Source organism: Alosa sapidissima, chromosome 2 (genome assembly GCF_018492685.1).
Source record: "Alosa sapidissima isolate fAloSap1 chromosome 2, fAloSap1.pri, whole genome shotgun sequence".
Lineage (NCBI taxonomy): Eukaryota > Metazoa > Chordata > Actinopteri > Clupeiformes > Clupeidae > Alosa > Alosa sapidissima.
In genome coordinates this window covers 10099113-10117856 of record NC_055958.1, presented here as the reverse complement: position 1 = coordinate 10117856, position 18744 = coordinate 10099113, and the positions used below count along the sequence as shown (strand labels likewise).

At 38.3% G+C, this 18744-nt stretch overlaps 1 protein-coding gene and 1 long non-coding RNA gene across 4 annotated transcripts in view; one reads left to right on the top strand and one right to left on the bottom strand.

Annotated features, from left to right (window-relative positions):
- tnfrsfa (tumor necrosis factor receptor superfamily, member a) overlaps nucleotides 1–10287 on the top strand; it is a 78668-nt gene extending 68381 nt beyond the window's left edge. For 2 of the 3 annotated variants that reach the window (XM_042066233.1, XM_042066225.1), the window contains exon 10: nucleotides 6896–10287. In XM_042066233.1, the coding sequence (XP_041922167.1) occupies nucleotides 6896–7188 (293 nt within the window). In that variant the 3' untranslated portion in view covers nucleotides 7189–10287. The remainder of the gene's footprint in view (nucleotides 1–6895) is intronic. The other variant, XM_042066240.1, reaches the window with a different exon arrangement.
- LOC121685731 lies at nucleotides 327–18343 on the bottom strand. Its single transcript, XR_006023418.1, has 3 exons — nucleotides 18333–18343; nucleotides 2098–2239; nucleotides 327–682 (listed from the first exon to the last, which is right to left on the bottom strand). It is a non-coding gene; the product is annotated as an uncharacterized LOC121685731 (long non-coding RNA).
- Nucleotides 18344–18744: the final 401 nt, after the last annotated feature.

The window sequence follows — 18744 nt, the reverse complement described above, 5'->3', positions numbered from 1 at the left end:
CTATTACACTTAGGCATATCGTTAATGTGGTGTATAGGTCTAATTGAGTGCACATTGGTGATGTGTAGGTGTAATTGAGTGCCTGTCACTTTAAGAAATACGTGAGAGTAATTATCAGTCTCACGCTAGTGAATACAAGTTGCGCATAGTGCCAAATGTAATGTAATAGTGCATAAGGATGCAATGTGGATGCAATTCATTGTTTTCTATGTCATTAGATAACAAATCGGAAGAAAATCTTTCTGGGATCATAGGAGATAAGTGTCTTGCAATGTTCATTAATGATTTTAGTGAGCTCTAGGGCCTACTGACAGACGTGAGCTAGCGTGGTAGTTAGGAAGGAGCTCTCTCCAAATGTATACGTTCGCCATGGTTGCGTAGTGGTTCACTGTGTGTGTGTGTCTGCGTGAGGCTATGTTCAATTCAACTTGGTAGCTTATCCGTCTGGTCAATAGCCTCGCATTCACGCCACTTCAATCGGAGCATCACTACTTTTTACATCAATTATGGTGCCAGTTAACCTCCATACTCCATGGGAACATGAAAGTAAGACTTGTATAGTTGAAAGCCCACTCACCACATCAAGGTGCAGGCCACGAGTGGGGTGTTAGTAGGACAAGACACCTGTCTCTGCCGGGAGTAATGCGGAGTGAATGCTGAAGGTGGTCTTTTTCGTTGAGGCCTGACGGACAACAAAGAACAACAAAAGACAAACAAAGTTAGGACAATCATTGACAAGGACATACAAACTTCACAAGGACATACATAGAAAAGCATGACCACTGCTGTGTATAACATACATCGAACTAGAACAGGAAGTTTTCATGTGTTATGTTTATGATTAAAATGTATTCGCTGACGCTTTTAGTCCTTGGTTAAAACATAATTCTCATAAATCTCTGTTTCAGTTGGTTTCACCTAGCTCGAGTTACCAGGTAGCCACAGCGCTACAGTCTTGGGGCATGAACATGGGCAGTAAGTGTAACGGCTGTAGCTGCCTGGTAAAGAGGTCTATGCGAAAATCGCAGGAATTCCCCTTTACTATTTTGGAAAATCATAGAGTGTTAATAATAGGGAAAAAATAAAAACAATATGTAGGTTACAAGACAGCCACAGCACTACAGTCTTGGGGGCATGGACATGGGGGCTCATGAGCATGCCCCCAAGAGTGTGGTTCTGTGGCTGCCTGGTACTGAGGTCTATGCGAAAATCGAGTGGACAATGGAGAAAACGCTTAGCTTACTCCGTTTATGACAGAAATAAACTTTGGTGCCAACATGTTGTAGAAACACAACCCACAACACTGCCTTTATTTGGTGCAAATCTCCTTTACTTTCGTTGGTTAGGCTATAGTCCGCTATTCACTAGGCTCACCGCAAGTGCATACACAATGTTTTTGGCCAGGTTTTGCTTTAATCCAATTTACCTTCGTTTCTACTAGTCGTTGCTTTTTTTCCCCTGCGTCGAATTGCGATTGAGTGCGCATCTAATGTAACAGTGGTGTCTCTGCGGAGACATCCACTCTCCATGTTTCATTTTTGCTGTTGTTGCGAGCGAACTAGTAGGCTACGATATGGGAAATGCTTTCAATACGATCTGTATTTCCTCTCCCGATACACGTAAAAAAAAAAAAAAAAACGATTTCATAGGTCTACAACTGTAAGATTGACTCGATCGAGTGATGGCCACAGGAAAACCCATTCATAAGTCCTAATAGCTCGTCGCTTTACGCGCAAATGATTGACCACAAACCAGAGGCTACTAATGAACCGTGGCGCTTAGCTATAAACTGAGGAAAAGGTTAATAAACACACATGTATTAACTCTACCGATACACGTAAAAAAACAACGGTTCCATAGGTCTACAACTGTAAGATTGACCCTGACCGAGAGTTGGAAAACCCATTCACAAATTGGACTGTTAGCTAGCCACTGTTAGACTTACACTTCTCACGTAATAACTATGCTAGGGTAACATTACTTATAAGACCAAATGACTGATTAACGTTGTTTTCATGAGAGGAAGTGATAGTTGTGTAACTTCACAAATGTTATCAAGCAATTGTTATGGTAAATTCAAGTAATTCATGTACTTACCTTGATCGTTGGAGAGTTGTTGTTAGCTGGAGGGTGGTGATCTGCTGTTTCCCACGACAAGGTGATATCCAAGAGTCGTTTTTCAGAAAATATAGCTTTTGGCTGAGGATTGCTTTTGACAATGGAAGTGCTACTCTGACGGCTCCCACACACAGCTGCGTTCCGTCAACGCATTCCAGTTGGTGTTCCCGACGGTAGCTATGCAAATGACTTGAAGTAAAACCGTAATATGATTGGTTGGTGCCGTCCGTAGATTGGCTTGATTGGCCGGTGCCGTCTGTCGGTGCAGCAACAGCTGAACTCCTCAACGCGAGCAGCGGGAGAAACGCGACGCGACGGACCCACAATTCAGTTCGGCAACGGATCACGTGAGCCCATTTAAAGTGAATGGGATGTGTCTCCAGCAACGCGATGCACGCAGCTGTGTGTGGGAGCGGTGAGAGCGGCAGGAAGAATAAACTTCTGCTGCAGTTATACTTATATGATGTTTCCACTAGCATATGAGCTAGTTTACGGTTGATTTCACTACTGTCAAACAGCAATACAATAGCATTAGCTAAATAACTCGCAAATATGAGCTAGTTTACGGTTGATTTTACTACTGTCAAACAGCAATGCAATAGCGTTACACTTAAGAAACATAAAAATAGATCAAAGTATAACCTAAAGTTAGCTTATTTTCCCGCAATTACAGCAGGGTTAATCAGACAGCGTTCAGAGCCCAGTCGTAGGTGACGTCACACAAACCAGCCAATCACACCACTGTTGCTGTGAAAGGGTCCACTTTAAATATTAAAACTTTTACCTCAGGCATCGCTTGAGCAGCTACGCTTCAAACCCAGCCGAATTCTACTCTCGACTTTGGACGAATGAGGTGGCGACACATCATCTATTATGACGTAATCATGCAGATCTGGTAACCCGTGCCAGAGAACAGGCTCGTTCGACTTCGACTGAGTCTGACTTGGTCTGGCTTTCTACGTAAACGTGATCTTCAGAGGCTAGCCGGGAGGAGCTACAACAGAGGGCAGCTCATCCCGGACAGGCAGGCTACAGTCTGGCTGACGTGACTCGCGGGAGACATCACGGGAGATATCGCGGAATGTTGTTTGCAATAAACACAGCAGAACTTTCATTCTTACTCATTAAAATGAGCATGATGACTGACGAAATAAATTATTATGATGTAGTTTAAATAAACCACTGTTGTCATACAGTTAACAGGCCTGCATTGTAGCACATAAATTCAATATCAAGTGTTTCCCCTATATGTGTGTCTATCTATTTAGCCAACAGCAGAAAATAACAGAATATCTACTAACGTAATAATAACGTAATAATAACGTTTTCAGTAGGCTAGCCTACCATTGTTGCAGAAATCACATATTAGAAGGTATCCCTTCGATTTCTGTTTATTTTCGCATATTCCAACATAAGGAAGCAGCATGAGACTCCCGTCATAATCATCATGAGGACATTCCTCCCAAATGGCCCTATCGCGTCTTTGAACTGACGTCATGAGGGCGTGTTTCAGCTCGTGCAGCTGGTGGAAGGCAACTGCAAGATCTGTCTGCAGGCTAAGACTCCCGCGATATTTTAAGGCCATGTGACATGGTGTCACGGTGGTAAGTCCCTCCCCGGCTGACAGAAGTCGGACAGAATTTCTAACCAGCAAACATTGCGTCCATCCCAGTATGCATTGTGTTCAACCCAGCATGCATCACATCAAGTCAGATCTGCACAGATCTGCCGCAAGTCGAACTCGCCTAACGTCTAATAAGGGGAGAACCGCCACTCTCGGGAAGCTTCCGGTTTCTGAACTGGTTGCAGTTCCAATTCTGGTTCCACATGAGGGCGCTCACGAATAAGTGCAGAATGAATGGAGGGCTATGGAGCTGTACCCCTCAAATCCACTTTTCTCGGGATATAATTTTTTGGCCAGAAATTTGAATGTTGCATGCGAAAGAGAGGGCAGAGAAAATACACACCGCTGAGTATTATATTTTTTGAGTCACTTATTTGTTCTAAGAAGCCTTTCAAATGTGTCAATGACGTCATGCTTTAGCAGAAAGCTAGTGAGTTGTGGGCAACAACGACCCAACCTGTAAGAAAGCGAAAGGACGTAAGTACTCGTTCATTTCACTTTTGACCTATAATCCATATTGATCTTGCAGAAACCATAATCCAATCTTCGATTTTTCAAGGACAACCAGGTTAGAGAGACACATTTAGCCGTCTAGCTCCATAGTCCCCCATTGTTTTTGCACTTATTCGTGATCGCCCCTAGCGGAACTGCAGCAGATTGCAGGTATAATGGAGTTAATAGGGAGTGATCCGGCTCTCCGTGGGCGATATTTTTTTTCCCAGGATGGTAGGGGAGGAGTCCCGCCCTACCTGCCCTGTGATTGGCCGGCTACTACCTTGTCCGTTTCTATGGAGATGGGTAGTAATCAAATCATCATTCTGGTCGTGGACGTTGAACAATTTTAACGCAACTGATAGTTGAAGTTGTCAACCAAAGACTGTGAAATAGGTTGTTTGTTGTTCAACCCGTGCAGATCAGGTACCCACACTACTTCTCTCTGATATTTTGGTTTGTTTATCTTGAGCAACCAACTGTCTTTAGAACACCATCTTTGCAACCTGACATTCTAATCATAGATACAGGCAGTCTCGTATGGACCCTTTCAAGAGAGTTCCATTATCAGCATCATAGTTGGCCCCACAAGACTTCCTTTTTAACATTCCATATGTTATCTTAATGCAGAGGAAGTAGATTGGGGCCCAAATAGAACGTTCAAGCATTGTTTTTGTTTTTATTGTTGAAAGGGTCCATACATTCTAATCATAGAAACAGGCATGACAGGCTGATTGCTGATTTAAAAATCTAACTGACAGTTACAGTTAGCATTTCTTGAGTTAAGATAAGATAGGAGGTCTTGGAGGTCTATAGGAAGATAGGATTTTTCCTATTTTTGTAACTTAAATTAAGATAGGACAAGCAGTTAGGATACGATGTAAACGATGTAAAAAAAAGACATTCCATCGAAAAAATCATGATGTAATTCCACGTTGTCATGCCGCCTTCAAGCACCAGACGGATACATTTTACATTTAAAATAAGCAACATTTTCTGACTGGTGGAGGGGGCCTGTGCCTTAAGTCTAGTGACGCCTCTGATTTGGGGTAATAAAGGTCTTTTTTCATTGCGTTGAGGAAGGTGGATTGTATATGTGGAAAAAAGTGGAGTGAGGCCTGTCCTTTTCCATATTAACCACCAGAATGGAGAAGGTGTATGTCAGAAGATGAATCCACACTTTGATTCAGAGCACAATGAACTATCTCCCTATATTGTTTCATGTTACAACACTATGAACTTTGGGTAATCCCCCTGTGTAAAGTCTACAGAAAGGCCAACATACTGAAAGTAGGCATAAAGGTCTCAAAAATTCTGAAGGAAACACCTCATGCCCACGATTTGACAGTGGGACAGCCCTTAGCCCCCATATACTTAGCGGGAAATGGACCTCTAAGACCATGAATCATTGGATATTAAAGGAACCATATGTAAGATTGTGGCCAAAACTGGTACTGCAATCACTTTCAAAATACTGAAGAGCGGTGTATCCCCTCCCCCTCCCCCCTGACTCGAGGTTGCCAACCCTGATGGCGAAACACTACTGACTTCGTGATTAGTAGATAGGTGGAGGGTGGCGCATCAGGCCAAAACACAACATGACATGACAAAACACAACATCAACATCAGTTGAGGGCTGCAACTTTTTAAATGACAATATCCTGGCCGGACTACTGTTGTCAGTGATATAAGTCTTTGAAATGAACATGATTTCTTAATGTCTAGTGACATATCAGGGCCATTTTATGATTAATTGAAATATTTTTCTTACATACGGTTCCTTTAAGATTGGGCCCAAGGGAATTTTTGTACGAAATTTCCTCATGGTGTTCCTGAAATGTTATAGTTTTGACAATGCCATATGATCAGAAGCCAAATCCAGATTTTTATTATTACCAGTAATGGTTATTTAGCAGACACTTGTCCAAAGTGACTTTCAGAATATGAACAACATTATAATAGTTAAAAATGATATTTAAAAAGACAATTAAAAAAAAAATATATATATATATATATATATATATATATATATATATATATATATATATATATATATATATATATATATATATATATTGGTAAGTCTACGTTAAAAGTGCAGTCAGCGATTGCATTTGTTTATGTTTAAATTTATATTTAAAATGATTAGCAGATGCTTTAGTCCAAAACAGCATATATTATCATTTAACCAAGGACCAAACGAAACACACTAGAGAGGTAGTTCTCCCCTCCCATCAGTATTCCCAGAGAAATTCCACGCAGGGCTTCATTTTTGTTTGGGGAACAGGCTGCCCCCACTTTGTTTGTTTCCAGTTTTTCGGAGCCTGGAAACCATTTTTTCTTTACACTGTACTCACCAAATGGGCAGCTAGCAGCTGTAAGGAGATGATTACTTTTAAATTATACATTTAACTATAAACATAAACATAAACAAATGCGACTTCCCGCTGACTGCATCTTTAATATATGAAATGTAAGCTACCAGTTGTATTAACCAGAAACAAAGAGTATCCTCTTGCAGATCTCTACCATTAAGCTTTTTAAAGAGCCAGAACCAATGTCACATGAACTAACATTTTGTTTGACAACCCTCTGTAATATTGTCATGTAACATAACATATATAACCTATGTACATCATTTTTTTTAATTTCTCACACCAGGAGAGGAGACATCCCTCAGCAAGAGTTTTGACCTGTTTGACACCTTTCTGGATGTACGGTTCCACAACAAGTTCTTCCGCAGTATTGGAGTGAGTGACAATGCTATTAAGATTGCTGAGAGTAGTCCAGCTGCGGACAAGGTGTATGAACTACTTTGTGTGTGGATGCAGAGAGAAGGGCTCCGTGCCAACATCAATGATCTGATCCAGGCACTGCTGCAGCTGGACCAACGCTACTCGGCTGAAAACATTGCCACTAAGGCTGTAGAGAGAGGATTTTACCGGTTGGCATGACCTATGCCTGGTTCAACTCAGGAAGGGAGTATGAAGAAAAGTCAAATTAGGACTGAAAGGAGAACCTAGAGGTCTAGATTCCTGATAATTGGGGTGTTTGTGAACCAAAACCAAGCCCTTTGGTTTGTCTCTACTCACCAGTTGTGGACTAGCTGGTTGGAATGATCCAGACATTTTTGAGAGTGGAGCTCTCTGCCCTGTATGTAGCATATGATTAGCTTTATAAAGCCAACACTGAACTCTGCTCTGGATTGTACATTCCCTATCCATACAGGCCCTATGCACTGCTCTCAGGCATGTTTATGACTGTAATAATTAGCTGAATTAATATCTCTGTGAAGACTCTGTGATGTCAGTGGTATGCACTGCTTAAAAAAGTAAAACATGGTAGGCTTACTTTATTGTGTTTCCATGGCCAGTTTAAGTTAATGCATGGACTTAGTTACCTTACTGGTAAGCACTCTTCTCGAAAGTATTGCTAAAGTGGTTTTACCACCACTTATTACCACAGATTACCAATGGTGCATTACTGCTCTGAGTGCACGTACTGGCCACAAGATGATTAGTGGGCATGGTGGAGCCTGACAATGTTCACCTGACAATTGGTTGACCTGCCGATGCGAGTCTATGTTGCTTTGGATAAAAGTGTCTGCTAAATACCAGTCAGCTTTAACTTTAAGATGATTTATGTTAAAAACACTCAGTGGCAGTTCTAAGGATTCATATGTGGTGCTATAGCTCAGGTGCACTGTAAATGTATTCCACGTAAACTAATAGAATAGAAGCACAGGAATGGAGTACACTAACATAGTCACAGTTCAAACCTATCAACACTGATTGCCTTTTCTGTCTATCAATATCTACCAATATTTGTTTTTTTCCAGTAAAACATCTTTTTTTGGAAAGCTTTTTTTTCTTGTCTCTTAAGTCACCAGTGCTTTCCTTGCTTAATTTATTTTTTGGATACATTTATTTATTTGTCAATATGTTGTCAATATTTATACTGTTTATAGATATTTCACCAGTAGTACTTGGGACTCAACTGGCAAGTCTGTAACCATGATATTCATTACAGAGACCTTCACATCGCCCTTGCAACATGTATATGCCAGTCAAAAGTTTGGACACATGCATTCATTCATTACTTTTCCTTTATATTTTGTCCAATTGATTTCAGACTTTGCAAGTGTCTTGCTGCGGACCAGAGTGCCAAGTTTCATGTTGTTTGGATAAGAAATACAAAAGATAGCGTTAAATATCTGCAAAACGATATAGCCACTGTAGCCACCCCTCCTCTCACAGCCCACACAGCACAGCGCAGCAGCACCAGAGAGGGTAGAAGCAGAGCTTTGGCAGCACTGAGTCAATGCACACGGGTAGAAAGTCAAGTGAATGCCAGATGTTTGAATGATTATCATGTCTGACTTCAACAATATAAAGACTGCCTATAGATGTGGTGTGCTTGCATAAAATGATTCAGAGGATTTTGCAACAACACGCCAGCCCACACGGGTTGGCTATGCATTGGTTATTCAAAATGATCAACGAAAATGAAACAAAGTGTTCATTAACTAACACTTCGAATAGCCTAGGCTAATTTGGACTGTCTTTGGACTATGAATAAACAAACAACAATTCCGATTGCAGGGTCCCAAATTGAAACAAGGGAAAATTTGAACTGTTTGGTCCGAGGACCGAGTTTCAGAATGGCACACATGAAAAGCATGGCCAGCTACAGACACGGAGTGGCAGACAGAGCATGTGTCACTTACAGGCTACCAAAGTCACATCATTGCAAATTTCAAATGACAATGCATCATTCCACAAAATGGTTTGTCTTCCCTATCATCAAGTTAATTAATTCGGCTAAACATATAGCCTTAACTCAAAACAGCTGTTACGCTTATGCCATTTTGATCTGTAAAAAATTTCACAGGCAGCCATGCTTAAATTATGCTTACTTATTATAATACAATTTAATATATTAGCCTATGATATAATAATATTCAATATTCATTATTTATTTAGCTAGAATTATCCCTATGGACCTATTTAGAGCTGTCCCAAATGATTATTTTATAAACGATTAATCTAACGATTATTTTTCCGATTAGTCGATTAATGTAACGATTATTTTTTTCTATTAGTTGACTAATCTAACGATTAATTTTTCGATTAATCTAACGATTAATTTGTCCATTAGTTATTAATTTTCCATTCCGAAATATCAGAAAGTTTCTCTAACATTTTCATTCATTTTATTTGCATTAACCTTTTTATGTTTCATGTGTGAGGTGATGAGGGCTAGTTATTTTAGGGTTATAACATCAGCATGGCGTATCAGATAGAATAGCCTACATAAGATATGTGCGATACCAGGGTTGTATGTTAACTTTTTTTTGCGCAGAGTATTGGTGAATAGATTTGTAGCACCAGTCACAAAATCTCTAGCATCGTTATAAAACCTTAAAAATCTTTAAAAACTATCACATGTAGGACAGTTCATCACAGTACATCAATTGCAACTGGACTGATAAAAGGTCATGCACACCGGTAGGTTACATTGTATTTGGGAAAAGCAGAAGCTATCAGCATGATGTATTGTTATTATTACTACAACTATTACTTCAAATTTGACAGGTAGAAGTGAACATTGCGAATAGTTGACACAAATTATTTACATCGACAAATTTATGTAATCGATCACGTCGACTAATCGTCCCAGCCCTAGTCCTATTTTTAAAGCAGGCCTACCTACCTAATAGCATGTTTTGAACGGGCACTGTAATAGATTCCTACATTGGACATTAGAAATGTAACATTACTGAAGACATGAAAAGTTTGACATACTGTAACTAGGGCTGTCAACCGATAATAATCTAATTAATTACATACTCTAATTGATTCATCTAAATTAATCGCATGCATCCACTTTTGCTATGAACTTATTTAAAAAAAAACATTTGGCAGATGAGTAAATCATTGAGGAGTCAAACCAACATTATAAACTTTAAAGTTCAACGTCTCTCTTTTATTATAATTTTCCCTTTTGGCGCAGTGTAGTGCCTGGTGTCAGATTTTTAGCATTTTAAATGCAAATGACTGAAGTTTCCTCTCACTGTAAATGGTATACCCCCCATGATTTGTCTTTTTTTTGGCCATTCAAACATGTTGAATATTTTATTCATATAATTAATATGTTGTTGCTTTTTCTATCCAGTAGGTGACAGTCCAGGATACGACATAGCAGAGCCATATATATATATATATATATATATATATATATATGGCTCTGAGACAAAGTAGTTGAGTAGAAAAAGATGAAAACAGTAGTAAAAACTATACAAATAAAAGCAGCATACAAGTGCGAACGGAAATGTAATGTGTGTTATTGGAGTGGAAATAAATGTAACCACCTTCAACATACTTGTGAAGACATTTTGTTTCAAGTATGCAACAAATGTAGGCCTAGTCGATTTAGTAAGGGAGTTCGTCGGTTAGTTAGTCGATCATAGGTTAGGCTAAGTAAACAATACGTTTCCAAAGTTAGCTTTGACAAGTCTGGCGTCTAGCATTATTATCATGAAGATGTGTGCTAACTCGTACGTCCGGACTGCTTTGCATTGAGGTAATTTGATGTGAGACTTGACGAACTCCTATGGTAGGCAACGGAAATTCTTTAGCCTATTACAGAAATAGTAGAGAGGTCTGGGCGTTTTTTTTAGCGTAGCCTAGGCTATATGTTTCATTCACTTAACCAAACAGTGCTTTCTCGTCTGCCTCTTTCAGTTACTGTAGCCAGACTGGACTGGGTCAAATGTCACCATGAAATGTGATTAATCAGCGTTAATTTTTTTAACACGTTATTCTTTCTGTAATTAATTAATCAAAATTTTTTATTATTTTTGACAGCCCTAAACAGAACACAAATGTCTTTAAATAGATCTGTTTCACATGTTATATTAAAAATGAATCTTTGCATACTATTGGCATTATTAAAGTCAATTTCATGCTTTTCATTTAAAATTTGTGAAAGAAAAGCAGCGAACAATTCCTTAAAAATATCTGCAAATTCCTTTTAAGACACCCATTCCATTCCAAATTCCCAGAATTTGTTTAAGAGTGTGGTGGAAAGGTGTCTATTTTGAAGAACCTAAAATATATATTTTTTAAATGGTTTGGTTACACATTTTTGCTTATTGCATAATATCATACAAACAATGTTTTTTTTAGTTAAAAAAAGTTATTGTGGAAAAATAGTCATAATAATAATTTAAAAAAAACATGAATGAGTAGGTGTGTCCAAACTTTTGACTTGTGTGTGTGTGTGTGTGTGTGTGTGTGTGTGTGTGTATGTATGTATGAAGACCTCTTTTCCAAAAAGCTATATCCACCATTTAAATGCATTTTCATATATCATTTTCATTTGGGTTAAAACAATACAACTGCACTTTTATTGATATTACCTGAAATACTAAATAAATTAAATAACATGACATTAAATGAATTTATAGTGTTTTGGAAAAGAGCTCTTCATATACAGTGCTGTGCATAAGTTAAGAAACCTATGCTAAAGTTTACTAAAAAGAGGAATAAAAAATCATCTTTTGGAAATGCCTTAATTAAAAAATGAGGAATAACATGTGTTTATTTACGATACATGATTCATTCACAAAGAAAATTGGTGTCCTTATTGGTGTCCATCATCCAAAATGTTCCTCATTTTTTTAATTAAGGCATTAAGATCAATTTCCAAAAGAGGATTTTTTTTATTCCTCTTTCTAGTCAACTTTAGCATGGGGGTGAATACTTATGCAACCCACTGTATATGTGTATATATGTGTGTGTGTATATATATATATATATATAACTTACAACAGTAACAGTACTTGCCTACAAAGTACAATACAGAATCATTCATATATTGCCCTTTGACAATTGAGTCTATACAGACAGAAGGGTACGCAGAGAAGGTATACATAATATATTTCCTAATTGATTTGTTGTTGTTACCTGTTTCTGTGTTGAAATCTGATGATGACTGCACTTGTGAGTTATACTGATCTTTATAGTCAAATGAGAAACCTCCAAATAGAAGTACATTAGTAGTGCACTATACATCAATAGTTGGTTTCTATCTTTTTTTTCTATTTGTGGTAATGGTTAATGAACCGTCATCCATAATTACGCTGTTGGAATAATTAATTACAGTAATAGTCCTGTTGATCGCACCATATCCAAACTAGTAGGAATCTTTCAAACTAATTTGAAAATTACTATGTTTGAACATTTAGGGTCATAAAGCTAAGACTGTACAAACACTAAAACCACATCCACATGACATGCACAGCTTCATGTATTCATGCATTTCATGCATTACCTTAATATTACTAGTTGTTTATAGTAATTACAAATTTAGCTCTTATACACATTTTCTTCTTTACACAGAAAATACTTAAGACATCAGAATGACCAGCAACTGCTGACATGTTGTTAGGTTGTACCAAGGACTGTTTACATGCACGGCATATTCCGATTACAATCCATATTCTGATTAAAGGTGCTCTAAGCGATGTCATACGTTTTTTAGGCTAAAACTTTTTTTGTCACTTACAGCACACATCACCTCACCATCCGCTAGCTGCCTGTGTCCTGAATACACTGTAAATAAATGACTTCTCAGCGGTTTGTCCCTGAATTTCATCTATAAGTGAAATTGGCTGGATAAGAGCCGCTACTGTTTTGCTTTTTTAGCCTTACAATAATGTTCTTTGTGGATTTTCCACTAATTCTTTCAAAGATGCCACTATTGTGATATTTCCGCTCATCAATAAATTCCATAACATTCAAACTTTCATAATTTGAACAAATAAATTGGCCTCATCTTCACTCCAGAAGTGCAAAATTTAGAAAACACATTTTTCACCATGTAGCCAAAATTGTACAAACATTCGCAGACATAAACTGGTATTCTGAAAGGGGCATTTTCCAACTAATGTGTTTCCATGCCGCAATCGGTAATCAGAATATGATCTTAATTTAGTGATGGTGTTTACATGACTCATATGCAATCAGAATATTGTCATTATTCCTATTAAAACAGGAATATGGTGTGCATGTAAATGTTGTAAAATGTAGTTTCATGAAGGAGTAGATGGCTGTCATCTTATGTTGTAAAGTTGACGATACTCTCACTAAATTTGACAGCTAGTGTTTTTGCACACCAAATCCAAGTCTCATATTTTACATCCCATGTTGTTGGCTTGTTTGTATTGTTATATATGTTTGTTGCTAAAATGTATCTAGGATGTTTACATTTTTAATAAAAGCTTCAAGTGTTGATATGTTTTTTTATTCCTGTGTATGTCACACCCAGAAAAAAACAATGAACAAAGAGCCCCCCCCCCCCAAGAAAATTGGTGTCCTTAAAGGGATACGCCACCATTTGGGGAAATACACTCATTTTCCACCTCCCCTCAAGTTAAACAATTGAGTTTTACCTTTCTCCCAGTTTATTCAGCCGTTCTCTGAGTCTGGCGATACCACTTTTAGCCTAGCATAGATCATTGAATCAGATTAGACCATTAGCATCTCGCCCACTAGCATCACGCTTAAAAGTGACGAAGATGTCCAAGCACTGCTACTTGGGCACAGAGATTGTCTGTGCTGTGGGGAGTGAGAAAGTACTGTGTCGCGTGATATCTCTGCACCTGGCTGGAGCTAAAAGTGGTATCGCCAGACGCAGAGAGCGGCTGGATGAACTGGAGAAAGGTAAAACTCAACAGTTTAACTCTAGGGGAGTTGCTACAGTCAATAAGAATGATATAAACATGTACCTTACCAGTAATACAGGAAGTAAGTATACTGTATATTTATTAAAGATCATTTTGGAATAGAGACATAAAATACATTTGATTAAACAGTCATTCTCCACTGTCCTGTCATTAAAAGGCCAAAAAAATCATACAAATGTACTACCTTTATTAATTATTTTCCATTATTCAGTAATGACTTGACCAAAAATAAAATAACAAAACTACAGATGTGTGAGTGTGTGCACATACATACACAAGAAGAGGTAGCCTAAACTATTGAAGCATTCTGAGTAACTCAAAAATATTTAGAAATATGAAAAGTAATTTTATTACACATGGGTTAGCTACCCTAAATCTGATTGCCTGGCTGGCATCTTGATAAAGACAGATTACATTTCACCTAGTAACTAACTGCTGAAATGCAATAATGACATTTCTGACAGAATATGTGATTTCACATCATGTTTTCTATAACTTCATATTGAGAGGAGTAGAATAGCTATCAAGTCATGTCATCTTTTAGAAGTTAGCATGCTAAAATAGTTCACTACAAATTGCCTAGCGAGGTAACAACTCGAGTTGTTAATTACATTTCTGACAGAATCCGTGATTTCACATCATGTTTTCTATATTGAGAGGAGTAAAAATATTGCTCAACTTATTTTATGTCAGAGAACGTAACGACGCAACTTAGAAACCCGGCGCCCATTGATTTATTCAGCTTTGGTATGCTATACTGACTTGCCAATAATGCTTACCTAACAAGCAAATTGGTACTTACTTACAGGTTATATAGTTATAGGTTATATACTAACAGGTTTTAAAATGAAATTGTCAAATGAAAATAACTGGCATCAAAAGCAAATGAGAATACTGCAAGCAGTTCAGAGTAATGCAGCTAGCTAAAAAATGCACTAGCCCCCGCTATGCCATAATGTTGATCAGGGTTCTCAAGTTTTGAGCTCAGCTTGGAGTGAGATTTGGGGGGTGGGGGACTCACTCACTAAAATGTTTTGCTTGTGTGTAGAATTGAATAAAGTAAGTGCATTATTTACTAAGATGAGTGCACCATTTACTAAAATAAGTGTGTAAAATTTGCGCACTATGTAGCAAAAGGTGTGCACACATGGGCGGATTATCAGATGTGAAATGCCCCCCCCCCCAGGCACAGATGTGAAATGGGCCCTCCAATTCAAAAGGTTGGTAACTTTTTTTTTTTAAATAACCCCTTAAATAACAACTTCTGGTGAGATTTTTGGAAAGAAGCATTAACACTTTGAGACCTTGAATTTGTCATTGTATACAGTACATCCTCTTGTTTTTGTTTATTTTTCAGGACAGTCTGGGATTTGTATCTTGCATAGCTTATGTCTCTTATGTCAGCCTTTATATCAAGGGGAAACCCATTTGTGTTTTTATGTCACCAGGAAGCATGTCAGTAGAAGTAACTTTTGATATTTAGGTGGGATAGATTGGAATTTTCAAATATAATAATCTTGACGGTGGGATATTCTATGGCTCACCAATTTACGAGATATATGTAGGCTACGGAGTGAGACAAATATTTTATTTATTAGGCTAATTGCTTTATTCACTTGAGTAGTCTATTGCCACTGAACCATTGGATCAAGAATTGGCATGCCGAGACCAACTTATAAGGACAGCAAGTTAATTATTTTGGGTTGCTACATTGTGGTGGTTGGCAGCTTTTTGTCTGTATTGTCTGTAGCAGTCCTGTATTGTCTGTAGCAGTCCTGTATCCTAAGAAAACAATGTATGTGTAGAATAGGCTACTCGCTCAAATTTATAACACTCATTGATAATAAGCTAATTTCATTCATTGTTGACATGGTCCAGCCATAGAGGCCCAGACGGGTGTCTCGGGACCTGATGAACACGCCGCTAAAAAGCACAAACGAGTGCGAAAGTTGCAGCCGTGACGACAGGGAAAATGCAGGCAGCCACAAGAGTGAAAGGTCGTATAAAATGAACGTTGCTGATGTCTGGGTTACACAAAGCTACAACGACACTTCATTATGTTTTCTTAATGACCGACAGTTTAGTTTATAAATAGGAAAATAATTTTGCCATAATGTAAGCTACAGCGTTACAAGTGTTTGTAGAAAGGCCTGATTTACACACACTGTTAAAGTGCCATAAGTAGGCTGGTTTACCAAAATGACACAGTTGAATTTCTGAATAAAAATAATGTTGGTGCAGTTTTGACATCTTAAACATGTAACCCCACATAAGCGCACAAACATAACGTGGTGTCCTATTTTGGAATTTTACCCGGATACAACGAACACTATTTTTTGATGTTGGTGGCTATTTTTTTTTTTTTATTATTTGGCTGGTGAGTGGTGCGCTAGTTCCGAACCCTGCGAGATATCCTCTCGTATCCCTGCGCTTCCACTAATAATTATGCAGATACCTTGACATTCCTAGTAATATTATTATTAATATTATTTCTGCGTGAGAAATGCACGGTGTGAGCGTGTGAACTTGTTGAATTGCGTGCGTCTCACGCCCATTGCGTGAGACTTGAGAACCCTGATGTTGATGCTGATGAGAAAGCATATTTCTGTCAAATAACATGATTTTAGGACTACAAATTAAGATAAACCATAACTAGAACCGGTGTAAAAACATATATTACCTCAGTTTATCCAGCTGTGTGGTTTCCAGCTGATGCTGATGCTGATGACACCCAACTTTACTTAGCTCTGTCACCTAATAACTATGGTCCCCTTGAATCTCTGTCAGTGTATTGACAAGATCAACAACTGGATGTCTCAATGTTCTTCAGCTTAACAAAGAAAAAACTGTAATCATATTTGGGAAAAAAGGAGGAAAGACTTAAGGTTGCCACTCTCCTTGATACAGAAAGGTTTAAAGCAAAGGATACTGTTAAAAATGTTGGTGTCATTATTGACAGTGATCTACATTTGAACAGCTACAAAGAAGGCAATAACTAAATCAACTTTTTACCCCCATTTTCCCACAAATGAAACAATCTCTCAGTATTTGAAATGATGTTGTTTTAACCCTACTTCTTGGTGCAGATGTGCTCTCACTCAACATTTGCAACTTGCTGCTGCTCACTGATTTTTGTCTTACTGCAGTAGTTCACTCTACATGATACATGATATGAAACTTTGATTTTGGAGGAAATATCATCTGTATATGGAGCCAGAGTTTTATGGACATCACCATCTCTCTCTCTCTGCTGAGCAAAGGTAAGTATGCGTTGGAGGCCTTCTACTGTGGGGTTTTGGACATAGGGATCTTTTTTCTTGCCCCAATGTTCCCACAAATGATACAACGCTTTGGATCCAATGCCTGTAAGACATTCTCCATAATTCAAAAGACTAGTGAAAAGGAAAAATTATATTTCAGAATTTTCTTATTTTAGGTGTATGTTTACATGTCTCTATTCATTCCATACATCAAGATATTCACATCCAGGAAAAACATTGTTGGGTTTAGTTCTACCTCCGGTAGGGGTATCTCAAAAACTAAAGCCCTTTCTGACCATTTGTCACTAGCCTAGTAGGGAGGGAGGCAGTAGGCAGCTGTCTTCCGTTTCAAACAGACCCATTAACTTGACCGTTTCAAGAGAGTTTCATTATCAGCATCATAGTTGTTCCCACCAGGCTTCCGTTTTAACATTCCATATGTTATCTAAGAGGAAGTAGATTGGGAACAAAATAGAATGTTTAAAGGAACCATATGTAAGATTGTGGCCAAAACTGGTACTGCAATCACTTTCAAATTACTGTAGAGCGGTGTATCCCCTCCCCCTCCCCCCTGACTCAAGGTTGCCAACCCGGATGCCGAAACACTACTAACTTTGTGATTAGTAGATAGGTAGAGGGTGGCGCATCAGGCCAAAACACAACATTACATGACAAAACACAACATCAGTTGAGGGCTGCAACTTCACTTTAAAAATTACAATATCCTGGCCGGACTACTGTTGTCAGTGATATAAGTATTTGAAATGAACATGATGACCAGTATGTAGGAAATAATGGAAAATAAACTGTAACCATTCCAAAAATGATCACCATGTGTTGTCAGAGAGTAAGGAAACACGATAAATTGAAGTAATGGCTTATTTGACAACATTACTCTAACCTGTAAAACCAATGAAAAAAAATGAGTTACGGGGCGGAATTTCTTGGAATTTTCGTTTATGTTTTGAACGATTAATTCTAGAATAGCGTATTAATAATGGGCTAGCGCGTCCTCCTATTTGGGTTGCCAGCTGTCAGTTGTAGTCATGAACGTCTACGAGAGGCAGGCAAATTTCAAAATTAAGTGGACATCGGAGGAGCTTCCTGAGATGGTGACGTCTTCATGAAACGAAGAATATCTGGAAGTCTGACGCAGAGCTGGCCATATTTCTCCACAACAGGTAGCCTATGCTAAACTTCATCTGCATCGCTAACTTCAGCTAAATATGTTACGTTGGTTAGAGAGGTATTTTTTGTTTTCACTGTTTCCGTAATGTGTAGCTGGGTCATGGTTGGAGAAACGTTAAAGCAGCTGCAGGTCCTGACCTTGAATTTCCCTAGGGGATCAATAAAGTATCTATCTATCTATCTATCTATCTATCTACGTCCACTAACGTTAGCTAAGTCTTCATTAGGCCTACATCTGGCAACCCAGAAGAGGCTCGCGTCTGGTAGTCTTGAGAACGTTCACCAGTGTTTTGATTTTGGCCACAGAACGTTCG